Raw genomic sequence first — 16,415 nt, forward strand, 5'->3', positions numbered from 1 at the left:
CACCTAGACATTTGTAGCAGCGTGGTTGTAAACTGTAGACTGCGGACTGCTGCTGTTTAAAATGACTAAGCTTCCTTGATTAGTTCCTGCAGGAAATCAAAATATCTTAGAAATGTTCCCACTTCCCTGACTACGAACATTTCTTCGAGTATCTGCTCTTCTCAGCTCCATGTGAAAAACAGTCTGACAGAGAATTTCCCATGGACACCAGAGAGATTAGCTTTGTAAGATGGTTTTCAGACTTGCTCCAGTAGTTGCTAAATTTCACACACATCTGCGGGTCAATAAGGAAGCCACCCTGGCTGTTGTAGGTTACATCCTAGTTTCCCCGTCTGCGTCAATTGTACAGATGTATTTACAGAGGTCACATACCACACATCACTTGCTGAAAAAACAGCCAGTCAAGCTGGCAGCTGAGCCACGGGGAAACATTTCTCTGAAAATCAAGCAATCTCTGAAATCATATGTTAATACATTGAGGTCATTATGTTTCTTCGTAGGTCAGCTGATGCAGTGTGCTTATCAAGTCCTCCAGAGGCATTACAGACCTATACAATAACCCAACTCCTCCACTTTCTCAGGAAGGCCTGTGTAAACAGAAAAGCCCATGCTACACTATACCAAGGTCAGTGAACTCAGGTTGCACGACAAAGGGGGCAAGATTTTACAGACAGTGATCTCTCTCTTTCTCCCCAAAGAAAATGCTCTATTCATCATTCCCAAAATGTACAAATATCAGTCCTGCCCTATTGGACAACATCGACAAATGTATCCCACAGGATTCTCCACAGCACTCTACTTCTCCACAGCAGCTACAACATAAATTAAGAGATACCATAGTCTACAGCAGAGCAAACTGCATTTGTTAAGTCCCTAATCTGGTCATGTCTTAACTAAGCATCAATGTCTCTCAGCATGGGGGAAAAAAACCTGCAAAACCTCAAAATTTACACTGACAGGTCCTGAGAGAAGAAGGGTAAAAAACCTGAAAATAACATCACATGCATTTTAAAGTAAGCAGCTCGGATTTATTCCTGCTCACATAAGCCATGAGAGAGTAGTGTTCCTCCAACTGTTTTCCACGTGGTTCCCCTAAGAGAGGGACCTCAAAGGATTTCTGGTGGATGTTCTGAATCAAGTCCTTGGCCACACTTCCTCTCCAGCCAGTGACACTTATTTTTTATGAACTGTTAACCATTTATAGGACAATTGTCAAAGGAGTGGTTAATGACTCACTGCAGTCCTATGCTAGTTGACTTACTACTGCAGGAGGTTGCGAACTTTAGTGAAACCTGAGAAATAAACAACTGAAAGTCTCTTCCCTCCTCACCTTTGCAAGCTGTGGAAGGGCTCTGCGCTTCCCCACAAAAAACTAGGACACAGCCAACCTCTGCACAGATGTAGTGAATGCTGCTCCCTGCAGTGCTGATAAGATCCATGGCAAATTTTTCAGAATAAAATCAGATATACTGAACCCGGGGCTTGGTAGGTAAAGAACCTTTGGCTTCATGCTACTTATAATCTCTCTTTCATACAAATAGTTTTACATGTGCTTTGAATGCTGATTTAGGTTATTCTGCTTCCAGTAATCACTTTGCTGCTTTAAGACCACACACATTCATAAAAAACTCCGGTTACTTTTTAAGAATGAAGCCAAGAGTTTAAAGCAGCACTCTTAGTGACTCTAGAAGTAACAAAATATTACATGTTAGAACATAAAGAACATGACTTTAAATAACGACTATTATGGAAGACAAGAGAACTCAGATCTGCTAATGGGAATCACATCTTATGGTTTTGTGTTGCTCATAACGCTGAGTAGCTTTAGCTCAATGGACTTGGACTTCTCAAGTTCAAGTATTTTGATGGCCAACAGTGCATCCAGTGAATCTGCCCAACTGACACTTGCAGAGAATCTGACCCAGTATCTTGAGGAACTTGGACTAGGTCCACCAGTTCAGCAGCGAACATTTCCATAGGCCCTATGCCATCCACTGCACCACCCAGCCTTCTTATTCTGGTTCACTTTGGAGAAGAGCTAATGCCTCTCATAGGCAAGATTAGCTGAGTCACGCCTCCAAAGCAGAAGGCTTGCACCATGTGCCTCACGCTAACAAAGCAATACAAATGGCACACCATGGATAACCTGCTTCACAGATCCTAGGAAATGAATTTTTCTATTCCGCTTTGCCTTTGTTGACTCATGACCTCATGTGTCCCTCCAGAAAAGGATGAGTAAAAGTCCAGCAAGTAGTCTACTTCAGAGCACTTTCTATGCCTACAGATACATAGAATAAGCTACCAGATGACTTCTAAGAAAGACAAATATCAAGCAACCACATTCACGATGGAATAAATCTCTTTATTTTTATTCTGTGTCTATTTCTGAGCTAGCAGAGTAAGTCTTGCTTGGAATCTGCTTTTTAAGCAAAAGCCTACTAATGTAACTTTAACTAGACCTCTCAGGATCTTGAGATGTATTTATTACAATTTTTAAGAAATATCCTGGTGAGCATTTTGGGAAAGGAACTAATTGGCATACTAAACCTGAGGCAAGCCAGAAATGTCTGAAGCCAGCTACAAGCCTATCATGATGATAAACAGCTCGGGGTCCAGATGTCCATATATGGCAAGACTTCCTATAAGACTGACAGTACTGTATGTGCATTGCGTATGGTTGTTGGATCAGATTCACATTCCTCGGGTATGTTTCTCTGGGAGCTTTTGATTTCCGCTTTGAGGGCTGGCTCAGACCTCCAATTGCTCTTATAAAAAAATATCTGTGACTGAAAGTTGAAAATGTGCAAGATTCTTTCTTTAAGTACACAAACTCTCCAAGTCTAGCCACTTTCCTGTAGTCTTGCCAGGTTTTCAGTATGTCTGATACCTGATCAAGTGATTTTTTGGGGGGAAGAAGGAAAAAAAAAGAAGGAAAAACACAAGAGAGGAATGTAGCATATCCACACCTGTACATTTTACAAGACTTCACCAAAGGAACTATACCAACTGAAGCTGGTGTAGACACATACCGTATATAGCTGTGTAAACAAGTCTGCAAGGCTGGTGTAGCGAATTCCTAGTTTCAGCAGAAAAAATATACTATCTTAAAAGCATGTGTTGTATAAACACCTGCATGGAAGTCAAAACTAGTGCATTTCAATCATTCTGTGCATCAATGCCAAGATGTACTCCTCCAACCCATGAGATCCTGTCATCAGAAAGGATAAGCTGAAGACCGACTGGTCTCTGAAAGAACTACCTTTGGTTGCAGGTTCCCTTCGCCCCGGTGCGTACATACACATGCACAAACGAGGTACGTGAGGAGTCGCATCTAACAGCACAGAAACCAAAATGACAAAAACGCAAACCTGATGGACTCTGATTCTTATCCACCTTCACGGGTTGGTACAACTGGTATTTCAGTGGGCTAATGCCCGATTCACAGTGGTGCAAGACCAGAATTAGTTCTGAGTCCTAATGCCTATTTAAGTCTTTTTTTTCTCAGGGCAGCAAGTGGATGGGGCTTGCTGTACTTGGCCCACAGTGTGAGGACTTAGAACAGATTTATCCTTTAATTTTGGATTTCCTGGCTTTCTGGTGGTTTGTTACTTTTAAACATACTTTTTCTGTCAGTGAGACTCTTAGGTTTTGTTTAATAAAATTGTTTCTCTGAAAAAACCTCTTACATGGAAAGTTATAAAACATGTCTAGAGCCTCTCTCTCTCTCTGATGTTCTCCTACCATATTTAGGCATTTAAAAAAGGCATTCTGTTTACCTGGTTACATTTGCATTTTGGTATGCATGTCATACATAGTTTGGTACACATATTATTTACCCAGCACTGAGGACATTGGAGTCCTTCTAGTAAATAGAGATTTCAGAAGGCCTCATGGGTTTGGGAACATATATTATTTACCATAACTGTTCCTCTGGGATTATTTTTTTCTTTCAGAGCCAATCTCATTTCTTTTAATGGAGAATTTCAACTAGAAGAAACGACATCCAAACGACTTTACCAGCCAAAGTACAGTGCTGGCAGAATATAAATAACAGTTTTACAGTACCATATAGCCTACTGGGGCTTTACATGAAAACGTTTCTTTTTCCCTCAAGACTCCTGCGCATACATATTTGCTGTATCATAGCGTGGAAGTATGCCTACATATGGAGGGATGGAAAGAAGGTGGGGTATGGCAGCAGGAGAAAGCCTACATGCAAAAGATGGTACCTTTTTTAGATATCCATCAGATTTCAGTTTGCCTAATAACATGCATTAAGCCGGCCTCTCATTAAACACTAACATACTTCTACAGGTCAAAAGCCAAAATGCTGGCATTCCTTGCGTTAAAGCAGAGGTCAAACAACATGACATCACTGAATATTCAAATGACACATGGGGAGGTGGGGGAAGACCATCCTCCTGGTTAAAAAAAAAAAAAAAGAAAACCGTAGCAGTTATCTGCAATGATTTAATACAAGCCACAATGCTTAGGTGTTGGGTTCGGTCAAATACAAACCACAACGTTTAGCTTTTGGCTGAGTGCGGTGGCATGCCAGTCTCTTCTTGTCGTAATCCTGGGGTGGACCATCCGCAAGGTTAGGAAGCAGGGATGCGCGAGGAACGTGTTGCTCAGAAATGACAGCTGCACGCAGGCAGTGGGAAAATAATAGCCACTTCTTCCACACTTCAGACTGCGTCCGCAGTGCCAAATATTTCAGAGTAAATAGGCACTCTCTCTATTCATAGAGAGCATCTATTAGGGAAGGAACACATTACAAATATTCAGTATGATTCAGTGGTACACAGAGTCAATTTATACCCGGTAACGTAATTATACCTTTTTTTGGTGGTACCAAAGTGCCGGGACCGTTCGCCGCCGGGCACGGGGCATCCCGAGGCGAGGGCCCCGCCGGCCGGCCGGCCCCAAAACCACCCGCCTCCCGTCCCCTCTGCCCGGGGGAGGGACAGGGGCGAGCGGGGAGTACAGAGGACGGGAAATAACGGATTCCCCCGGCCGCCCCTGGCAACCGCCCCGCCGTCCCCCTCACCCCTTCCCGCCGGACCCCCTGCCCGCCTCGAAATAACGCGCTGCCGGGTGGGGGGGCGGGGTGGGGAGAGGGCGGCCGAGAGCCGCTGGCAGCGGAGGTGACTCACACTTAAAAAACATCAGGATGAAAAATAGAAAGACGGAGGGATTGGGGGGCGGGGGGGGGCGTTCGGGGGGGCGCAGACGGAGGAATGCGGGAGTCAGGGGTCAGGGCCGCTCCGGGGCGGTGGCGGCGGCGCGGGGCGGGGCGGGCGGCGCGGCGCGGCGCGCAGGAATGCGCGGAATGTCGCTGTTTGTCCGCGGCCCCATTCAGCCCATTGGCGAGGCCGCGCCGCCGCCGCCTATAAAGGGGCGCCCGCCCCGGCACTCCGCAGTCACACAGCCACTCTCCCGCCAGACGGGGAAGGAGCGGAGCAGAGCGCAGCAGAGCAAGCGCCCACCGCGACAGGCCCGTCCACGCAGCGCCGCTGAGGAGAATCGCCCGGCGGGAAACTCTCCCCACCTCGTCTCGTCTCGCCTCGCCGCCCCTCCACCGGGCAGCCCGACGACGCCGCGCCGCACACAAGCCCACAACCGCCGCGGTATGTCCCCCGCCAGCTTCGCCGTAGCTCTTCTCCTCGCCCTCCTCAGCCTGGTAAGTGCCGCCGCCCGCGGCGCCGCCACCCCTGCCCCGGCCGGCGCGGTCCTGGCGGCGGCCCTGACGTCCCCCTCTCTCTCCCCCGCCGCTCGCAGGAGGCGCAGGGCCAGGAGTGCAGCGGGCAGTGCCAGTGCGGCCCGGGGCCCGGCCCCACCTGCCCCGCCGGCGTCTCCCTGGTGCCCGACGGCTGCGGCTGCTGCCGCGTCTGCGCCAAGCAGCTGGGCGAGCTCTGCACCGAGCGCGACCCGTGCGACCACCACAAGGGGCTCTTCTGCGACTTCGGCTCCCCCGCCAACCGCAGGATCGGCATCTGCACCGGTGAGTGGGGGCCGGGGCTGCCGCCAGCCGGGGGGACAGGGACGGGGTCCCGCCGGGCTGGGGAAGGGGGAAGCCGGAGCTGGGGCCCGGCCCCACTGCACCTTCCACCCGCCCGACTCACCCTCTGCCTCCTGCCCCTCGCAGCTCGGGACGGTGCCCCGTGCGTCTTCGGCGGCATGGTGTACCGGAGCGGCGAGTCCTTCCAGAGCAGCTGCAAGTACCAATGCACCTGCCTGGACGGGGCGGTGGGCTGCGTGCCCCTCTGCAGCATGGACGTCCGCCTGCCCAGCCCCGACTGCCCCTACCCGCGCCGGGTGAAGCTCCCTGGCAAGTGCTGCGAGGAGTGGGTCTGCGACGAGGCCAAAGAGCAGACCGCCGTGGGACCTGCTCTCGCTGGTGAGTGGGGGCCCCTCTGTGGGATGGCGGCCTGGGGGGAAGGGGCACCCTGCATGGAGGTTGAAGGCAGTGGGATGGGTTGACGCAGGGCACCCTGGCAGCTGGAGTGCAGCAGTTAGTGGGGTCACCCCACAGATAAGCGTGGCTGCCTGAATTCCTAAGGAAAAGGAAGCGAGCCTGTAGGAAGGCATGAGATCAGATGGTGGTCTCATCCTGGTTGTCTGTCCCCTGCAGCTTACAGACTGGAAGATACTTACGGTCCAGACCCAACAATGATGCGTGCCAACTGCCTGGTGCAGACCACTGAATGGAGTGCTTGCTCCAAGACCTGTGGCATGGGCATCTCAACCAGAGTCACCAATGATAATGCCTTCTGCAGACTGGAGAAACAGAGTAGACTCTGCATGGTCAGACCTTGTGAAGCAGACCTGGAGGAGAACATCAAGGTAAATAGTCTCATCTTTATGTATGATCTACTAGGATACTTCCATCCACTAGCAAAACCAGCATATTACCAAAAAATGTACAGTTCTGACAGGTAGTCAGTTTCACATGGTTTACCTTGAAATTTCAGTTTTGACCTAGTGGTGAACAGTTTACAATTAAATGCCCTTAATTTTCTCTCGGGCTGTATTATGGCACTATGTAAGACACTCTTGCTTAATGAAAATACAATAAGGATTAGAATGTCTGCTTGCCCTTAGCTTGCAAACTTAGTGCTGTGTGAAAGCCTACCTTCTAAACATTTTGCATTCACTTCTATCCTAACAGAAAGGCAAAAAGTGCATTCGCACCCCCAAAATCTCCAAGCCCATCAAGTTTGAGCTGTCTGGCTGCACCAGTGTGAAGACCTACAGAGCTAAGTTCTGTGGTGTCTGCACTGATGGGCGCTGCTGCACACCCCACAGAACAGCCACCCTCCCCATGGAGTTCAAGTGCCCTGATGGGGAAATCATGAAAAGGAAAATGATGTTCATCAAGACCTGCGCGTGCCACTACAACTGCCCTGGAGACAATGACATCTTTGAGTCTCTGTACTACAGAAAGATGTATGGAGACATGGCATAAAGCCAGAAGGAAACGCTAACTAGATTCTCAACTTGAACTGATTTGCATCTCATTTTGTAAACATGATTCAATAGCACAAGGTATTTAAATCAGTTTTTTTTCATTTCAACAAACTGCTCCATGTGACTTAAGACAATTTTTCTACTGACCCCAAATGGTGGTTTGAAGACAGTAATATGGACAGTGGGACCACATCAAGACACAGCTTCAGAACGCGCCGTTCGTGAGGTGGTGTGAAGGGGTTAAGGGAAATAGGCAGGAAAAGCAGAGTCCAGCAAATGTTCCCTTAATGTGGTACAGCATGCTTCATCTAGTAGTGCAACTGAAGGAGACAGTTAGCATGCATGCTGGCAATGGTTTAGTGACAGCAACAGCTGGAATGCAAACCCTTGCCCTGCAGAGTGCTAAGTAGAAGGTGTTCTGTTAGTCAGGACAGTAATGTTTCAGCTCTGACGCTCTGATTCATATGGCATAGTCAACAAGAATCAGAATTGTGTCTATTAGACTGGACAGCTTGTGGCAGTTAATTTACCTGTAACAAGCTACTTTTTATTAATATTGTAAATACTGTGTATATATATATTTGTACAGTTATCTAAATTAATTTAAAGTTTTGTGCTTTGTTTAATGCTTTGAAATTTCAATGATAGCCTTCTTTTTTGGAGCAAGATAGGTAGGATATAAAGCTTGTCTGACAATGCATTCAAAGCATGAAATAGATACTCAAGTGGAAGTTGTTCAGACAGCTGAGATCAAGATGAAGAGTATTAGAGTTGAGGTGCATGTATCCTTACAAAGCACTTGTCTGGCAAAATACAGTTACTCTCACTTTATTGGACATGTGGCTTTAAGAAAAATGGCTCTTCTGTAGCTCATCAGTCTTTCCACTTGAGCATTTGTTTCTTTCTTTGACTATGGCTCTTTTTGGACAGTTTATTTGTTGAGAAGTGTGACCAAAAGTTACATGTTTGCACCTTTTTAGTTGAAAATAAAGTATTTATATTTTTTATATAAATGACTTGGTATTTCATTTACCTTTAGTCTTCACTATTACTTTACATATTCTTAAAAGGGCTTGGCCTTGCACTAGATGAAAATCAAGTAACGTGTGGTGGGGTTTTTTGTCCAGAAGCACATACACTCATTAATAAGGTAATGATTTATGGTTACTTATTCTTAGTGAATCAACTGTAGTTTGTTACTCTTCTGAATTTAGAATGGAGGGCAGGGCCAGGCTTGCTTTGCCAAGCCCAGTATTGCATTAGAAAGTGCAGCAGGTTCCTCATGTGTCACATATAGTGGCTTTAAAATGAGCCAGCTCGTCACCATAGTATTCCAACTCCTGCTATAATACACTGTGCAGTGTGCTTGATTTCATTGACAAACAAGTGTTCCACTGGTTTAAGATTTGTTTTCAACTAAGGCAAGGAAAATGTTTTTAAAGTATCTGCCTTGAAGTGGCTTCTGACTCTATAGAAATCCAGAAGTCCAAAATTTGTTAAAAATCTCAGTGAAGACCTAATAAGTTGTATCATAAAAATCACAGAATAATACAGGTTGGAAAGGGCCTCTTAAAATCTTCTGATTTAACCTTCATGCAGAGTAGGGCTAAGTCAGATGTGGTTCTGCTTCATTTAAGACCTTAGTGTATGGTATGGTAGACAGAGCACTGAACTCGGATGGCAAATACCTGAGTTATCTTCCTACTTGATGACTGGAGGCAAATGATTTTACATAACAGTTCTGTCTGTAAAGTGTCCATTGATTTCAAACACTTGTGGGCCCAGAGATGAGAAGCATTGTAAGAGCTGCACTTCTTCACAATGGCCCAAACATTCTTCTCAGATAAGCAAAAAACCATATAAGGACAGTTGTGAGTCACTTGCCTCATCTCCCTAGAGCTAAAATGAAAGCTTCAGTCTTGTGCTAGGTCCTACATTAGTAAGAGACTTTTTTGTTCCTTTATTAAGACAAGGGGATTCTCTGAGTTTAAAATTAACCTTTGCACTAGAAGCATTAGTTCTTGTTTTCAGAAAAAACATGTACTCTCCAACAAGAATCCTTTTCAGGCAAACAAGTTTGAACTGGAATTTCCTGGCAGTGAAAGAGTGTTAGCTTACAAAAATGCCCGTCCTTCCTGAGCACCTTCCAATCCCATTGATTTCAGCTAGCATTAACAGCAAGTCAGCGTAACACTTTGTGTAAGCTTTGACTGATGATGGACAACAGAGCCCTAAACTAACAGGAAGTCAATGGGAGTCTTGCCAGTGGCCTCACCAGGCTTTGCACAAGGCCATAGAAGCATTTCCCCTTCCTCTAAAAAATATGAGGAATTCTCCTGGCATGAGGAAGTGGCTTTCTTTGTCCCATATGAAATAGTTATGGGTAGCCTCTGGCTCTTACACTCCCTGAGACTCTCCAGCATTTTTTCTCTATTTATTTTTCAGGTTATGAATATGATGTGGCCATTCGGTTCACCCTGGAAACACTTCAAACGCTCATACAACCACAAGGACTGGTTGTCCGGCCGCTACTGTAGCTCCACCCCCAAATAACAAGAGAACTGTCGTTTCCAGTTCCAGCAAGGACAGGACATACGTGGACTTCATTCATAGCCATCACTATAGAAGCTCTCAGGATCAGAACAGAAAGAAGCACAACATACCTGGCAGGTTGGGATTAGTGCTCTTAAGAGATGAGGTGTTTATGATGCTGCTCAAGCCTGTTCAGTAACAACTCTTCCCTGCTTTCTTTTACAAATTAATATCGGACATTATAATGAATGGCCATTCCTTATAATACTGACCTCTTGAGCCTCATGACCGGCTCATGAGATTCACTCAGGTTCCGGTCCCAGTCCTCTGTGGTGTGGGCTGTGTCTCAGACACCTGAGCTGCACAGTGCTGTGGCCTCCCCTGGCACTGTCCCCCAGCTGTGCCTGGGTAGGAATGGCCATCTGTAATTAGGCACTCACAAAGGGGCTCCTCCAAAACAGCTCGGGACCACATCTATCGTCTGCCTGGTAATGCAGTGATGCAGCTGCTTTGCATGCCGTCTGACAGATTACCACACTGCTTCACAGGGGAGAAGGATGGAAGAGGCCTCCTGTCAGAATATTTTAATGGCGGTTTGCTGTTGCCACTGTGAATTAAAATAAGGAAGTACGCTGCATATGCAAATCGGTTTGGCAAGTTGTTGCTCTCCCCTGAGCATATCAAGGATCATAAATCTCAGCTATCACTGCATTATAATGATTTGCGCTTTTTTTTTTTTTTCCCCAGGAACACATATAGTCTTTTGACAGAAGCATACATGTGTGATATGTGGCTTCTGTCATAAAAAATAAAAGTGACATTTTACACCATTTCACGGGTATTAAACCTCTGAAGGTTTTATCTCTGAAGGTAAAGAAGTTTAAATACTTTGTTGTAAGGTCTTCTAGGGTTGTAGGTAGGCATTGTACTGTTTGTAAGACTTTCTTTCAAGCTATCCTGGGAAAAAGGAGCCCTTGCATGGAATTTGTGGCATCTTAAATGATGGCTAAAATGTGAGCCTTTCAACTGTAAACATGTTTCCTGATTTCATTCTTTGTGCCTAAGATGCATAGATGCAAGAATAAAAACTTGAGTTCAAAAGTCCAAAGTCACTTACATGGGAGAGAACATTGGTTCACGTTCCTTCCAAAATACCTTGTTTTGGAAGTTCGCTTTTGGATGTCTTCATCCTCAGAAAATTCTATTGTGCAGGTTTGCTACTGCACTTTTAAAATATTTTATTCATATATGAAAGTATGCTCATTCAAATTACTAGCTCCTTAAAATGGATCTCCAGCGATACTAATAATCCAGTTGGTAATGGACCACTGTAAAGTCGATACTCATTTAGTAAATGATACTCAGTTAATCATTAAATGGGAATTCAAGGTGGCCAGAGACCAGAGTATCAAATAATTTGTGAAATAACTCTAAGCCATCGTATTTCAGATTTTTGTACCATAACACTTTTGCATGGATTTGCAGCTTAGCTTTCTAACACAACACAGATGTGAACAACAGACACGGATTATAGCCCTTTCATATGAAATAGGCTCTACTCTCCAGATGGAAATTTGTCAGATTCCTCAGAGCTAAGAAACATCCAAAAGACACTAGTTAAGAAACTCTTCAAGAATGAGCCACTTTTAATGATCCATAACCACACAGGAACAAATAAGTCTTTGAACAGTATCCAGATGTTTATCTCACAAAGACGGGGACTCAGCTGAGAAAACTGACTTTTGGACACCACTAGAAATAGCATACTCTAACTACATCATTTGTATTTTTTTTCATGTAGCATAGCTTTTTCAGACATCGCACTTGAAGAAAGCACTCGTAGCATTACACTGAAAAGGACATTAAATGTAAGAAGGAACAGTAATATTCTTAGCTAAACATACAATAATTCAACCATTCTGACTTTGCATCCTACCACCAAAAACCTAAGTTCTTTAAAAACAGTGCTTAAATGTGGCTTTAACTGATGTTATGCTATGCCTACATATGGAAGTAGTTAGCAAGGAGAAGTTGGGATGAAATACCAGTGAAAGGCTTTGCCCAAAACCCAAGAAGAATCTGAGAGAGGAAGTAGTTCAGTTAACTTATTTTTCCTCTCATTTTCCACTTTTTTTTCCTCCCTGCAGTTCCTTTGATTCATGCCCATAAATGGACATACCAAAAGCCACCACATTCTCACAGTGTTTTTCAGCCTGCCTGGAACTAGGAAATACCAGGAATTTCTTCAAGGAACCTGTTCCCAAACAGTACTAAAGCCTTCAACACATTTAGTGTTTGAACAGAGTTTAGAAGCATGACTAAGGTCTCATCTCCACTGCACGGCCCAGCGTTACTCCTGCAGCGGAGAACAACTGCTTGCAGTCACTGCTGCTAGCCCTGGCCTTTTCAGCTCTTCTCTGTGCTGGTCTGAGCCCACATCCCCAAAGCAGCAAATATGGGGTGATTCTGAAGAGTGCCCCCAGAAACCTCTGGCTGTGTATCGTGGCAGCATTCCTCAGCTCCTGTCTGTTATTGGGGCAGTGCCAAATGCAGGAGTATTTATGTTTGCTTACGGGTAAGTAAATCCAACCCTAACAGTAGTATAATAGTGTTTATGCTGTGAGGAACAAAGCATTTTACAGCCTCACAAGCAGGACCAAAAGGTTGCTAACGTGGTACTGCAGTGTAAACACAATCCAGTGGTGCCTCCATTCATTACTCAGCCCCATTAATTGGGCCACTGAAAGAAATGCACAGTCCAAAGAAATGTTTGTTGTTTTAAATTAGTCCTATTAAAAGCAGGTATTGAACAGCTTTCAGCAGCTACGAAATATGTTTTCCTGCTCCTGAGCTAACTGCTAAGAACCAGCTTTTCAGACAGTTTTCAGGACTTATGTCAGCCTAGCTAATTGACGTAACTGCAGTCACACTGGTTTAGACCACGTGTGGCCTGAAGTCCTGAGGCTGTACAAAGTCAGGTGAACTGCACAGGGCTGTGTGCCTGGGAGAGCTCCCAAGAGGCCACAGGCTGGCTCCTCTGACATTTGCTGGACACTAAGTGCTTGGAGGAGCACAAAGTGCACAAGAAAGTATTACCTACTAGGGAAGTGATAAGCTGGTGTATCTGGTAAATGAATGTGATGGACTAGAATTCAAAATAGATCTGAAATACTTTAGGCAATGTAACATCTGGGAAGGTATTAGATATAATCTTAATACACTGTGATACAGTATGGTGTTTATGCTTTCTTGATTACATATTTCTTAAATTTGCCCAGGGAAGTGGTGGAGTCACCATCCCTGGAGATATTTAAAAGACAAGTAGATGTGGTGCTTAGGGATATGGTTTAGTGGTGGACCTGGTAGTGTTAGGTTACTGGTGGACTCAATGATCTTAAAGGTCCTTTCCAACCAAAACAATTGTATGATTCTATGATTCTAAATCATGCAATTAAAAAAAAAAAAAAAGTCTTTATTCTTAACCAAAGAAGACATTTGATGTCTTCTGATGAGAGATCATCTCATCATGAACTTTGTGATTTGGCACAACACCATGCTCTGAAAGAACTTACTTTGCCCTAACTCTCAGGCTTTGGTTACACCACATGCACCGAGCCATTTGCGGGTCCAAGAACAGGTATGCCCCAGCCAACGCCTGTAACGGTGCTCTTCTATCACACAGATCCAGTCCCAGGTGGAGAGCCTGGCAGGAGGAGAGGACTGGTAAAACAACAGAAAACAGATCAGCTAAACACATGACCATCCCTCTGGGGTTCAGCTTCACAGCTGACAAGAGCAAGACAGAAAGATAATACCGTACCAAATTTGCACCTTCTTATCTGTGAATCAAGAGCAAGAGAGAAATGCATATTTGATGAAAAGCATGAGAATAGTTCAGGACCACTTGACACTGTAAAGCCAGGGAGTAGAAGTACATGGCCTTGCTGAGAATACACTTATTTTCACAAATTTCCAATTTCTGCCACCCTAAGGAAGGTCAGTGTTAGAGTTCATTGATCTCAGTGGAAAAGAGTATTTGTTTTGACTTAATTCTCAAGAACACCAGGTATGCAAGAGAGCAAACATGCAGAGCAATGGAAATAAGTAAAAAGTCACATTTGGCCATTTCTATTTATACATATTGTTCTAATTCTAGGCTTGTTCTAAAGTCAAGAAGTCCAGGGTCAATACGTTGATCAAACTTCTGAAATCTAACGTGGTAGGAGTTAATGAAGAAGGCCAGCTTATCTTATCTTCGGAACTGCCACGAGTGTCTCTCAATGGGTTTTTCCCATCAGTATCATAGTAGTTGCCCACCTGAAGGAATCTGCTCAACTGAGGATTTTCTTCTATGTGTGACTCCAAAGATTTTTAATAGATGGCACAGAAATGAAATGTTTCTTTCCTTCCATTGATCCTTCCAGTCACAGCTCCATAGCGGGCAAGTAGCCACTTTGGAAAGCACTAGGTAGATCAGCACATGCCCCAGCCAGTGATCCCGAATGGATCCCAGCATTGCTAATGTCTACGAGAAGCCACCTGGGATCAGCATTGCAAGGGAAGGCAACATTTGGCTTTGCTTGCTGTGTTAAGGGCTCAGCATTGCTGCATTACAGGCTCAGCATTGCTGCTCGTGCTTATGTTCCAGAGCAGTACTAAACAGCACTGTAGAAGTGCCATTTAATTTTACAGTTATTTGATTAGATAACCAACAAAATGCTGTTAGAGAAGAACTGGCAGTGTTACTCACCTTGACTTAACAGCCAGAGTGCCAGACTCTTAGAGCTAGTCAACACAGGATACATCTACTGCAAGGATATCCTGTAAGGTCTAAACTTAACGCACACAAGCACGCATGCACACATCCCCGTTGTAGCTTTCTGTATTATGTAGTTATTCTCCTGAGGATGCAGTTATAATATAGATGTGTCATATACAATATTCCACTCTGCAAATGTGAACATGCTCATCTTACCCTTTGGAAAGCTGTATATAACTGGGATTTTTAGTTCTGGCTTTTCTGACTTCTGCAAGTATATAATGAGCATGGCAAAGCTTGGAAGAACAGCCAGCCTTTAGAGTGCAAGGACTCTCTGGGTAAAAGCTTATTTTCTGTCTGAAGAATTAATAGACTTTCTACACGCAGAAATCAAACAAGACTTCTATCCTTAAGAGTGCTTTCATTTCATGCAGTTGAAAAGCAAATGAGAGACTATTTATGCCATGTTTTCTTTGGCTTCTGCATGGCATTCTCCACAGACCTTATCACAAAACAATTTACAAACAATATGTATATTTGCTAGCAGCCACACACAGACATATATGATCGACCTCTCACAAAAATCAGAGCCAAACAAGCAACCACAATGCCGGCTGATAAAAATCTCCTTGTGCTGTATGGTGGCTGCTGATTGTGAGAGGTAACAGGTTATTGTTCCAAATAGTTAACAGTTTTGTCTAAGATCACTCTAAGATTATTTATTAGACTTTGTTAAACCAGTCTTTGAAATTTTCTTGCTGTGTATATCCACACCAGGACAACTTGGTTAGACAATAGTTGGACTCGATGATCCCAGAGGTCTCTTCCAACCTGGTTGATTCTGTGATTCTGTGATTCTGTGAACTTGTGGGCTAGTAGGATTGCACAGAAACAGCCTGTCCTTTAGTCAGAAAATAAAAAATTGTGCACTGGCACCTGTGTTGTGTCTGTCTTCTTCTCCAAAACAAGGAGGAGCAAAAAGTTGGTCTGTCTTGAGCGCATTTAGGTAAAAATTGCTTTTTTAATGAGGCAATTTTGAAGCATATAATTTATGTTACATGATGCTGCTGATAGATGGTGTAGGAAGTACAGCAATATATTCTAATATTTAACCTAGCCAGCACTTAATGCACCCTCTGAACCAGCATCAGACTAACAACTCCCGAAACCGCGAGCACACCCCGCGCTGGGTCCTACATTGCCCTGTGGGGTCCCACCTGGCGGGGGCGCTGCTGCGGGGGGCTGCCAGGCTCCGAGCCGGTACTGCGGTGGGACCGGGCTCTTCCTCTGCATCACACTGACACCGTGTGGCTGCTCGGCACCGGCAGCAGCCGCCTTCTGCTCCAGCTACAAACTTTGCCTCCATATAAATGAAGATAAATAAGTTCATTATGCTCTTTTTAGTTCTAGGTGTTTCATTTCTCGCTTGAGACAATTCTTGCTACGTGGTTAAGAAGGACGGTGTGAGCTAAGCATAGACTTGTTTGGAATAAAGGGAATCTTATTTTCTCATAAAGTGTTAAAGTAAAGTAATAGTCACACAGGTCTGTGTGAGCACCAGGCATTACTTAGACATACATTTATACACTCTGCAAATCATTGTTGCTTATATTAAAGATGCAGAAAATAAAACATCCAAGCGTGCAGTTAAGAC

The 16,415-nt window shown here is 44.6% G+C and overlaps 1 protein-coding gene across 1 annotated transcript; it reads left to right on the plus strand.

Annotated features, from left to right (window-relative positions):
- Positions 1-5,329: 5,329 nt before the first annotated feature.
- On the plus strand, positions 5,330-8,483 carry CCN2 (cellular communication network factor 2). The gene is made up of 5 exons (XM_068400250.1): positions 5,330-5,683; positions 5,782-6,004; positions 6,149-6,400; positions 6,635-6,846; positions 7,172-8,483. The coding sequence occupies exons 1-5, from the start codon at positions 5,333-5,335 to the stop codon at positions 7,466-7,468; spliced, it is 1,335 nt and encodes a 444-aa protein (XP_068256351.1). The 5' UTR covers positions 5,330-5,332; the 3' UTR covers positions 7,469-8,483.
- The last annotated feature ends 7,932 nt before the right edge of the window (positions 8,484-16,415 follow it).

Source organism: Nyctibius grandis, chromosome 1, assembly GCF_013368605.1.
Source record: "Nyctibius grandis isolate bNycGra1 chromosome 1, bNycGra1.pri, whole genome shotgun sequence".
In the NCBI taxonomy this organism is placed as follows: Eukaryota; Metazoa; Chordata; class Aves; order Nyctibiiformes; family Nyctibiidae; genus Nyctibius; species Nyctibius grandis.

Excerpts from the sequence above, each read along its gene's own strand:
- CCN2 (XM_068400250.1), top strand. The coding sequence starts at position 5,333 with ATGTCGCTGTTTGTCCGCGGCCCCATTCAGCCCATTGGCGAGGCCGCG. Across the intron at positions 6,401-6,634 it reads CGTGGGACCTGCTCTCGCTG|CTTACAGACTGGAAGATACT; the intron begins GTGAGTGGGGGC and ends TGTCCCCTGCAG. Across the intron at positions 6,847-7,171 it reads ACCTGGAGGAGAACATCAAG|AAAGGCAAAAAGTGCATTCG; the intron begins GTAAATAGTCTC and ends CTATCCTAACAG.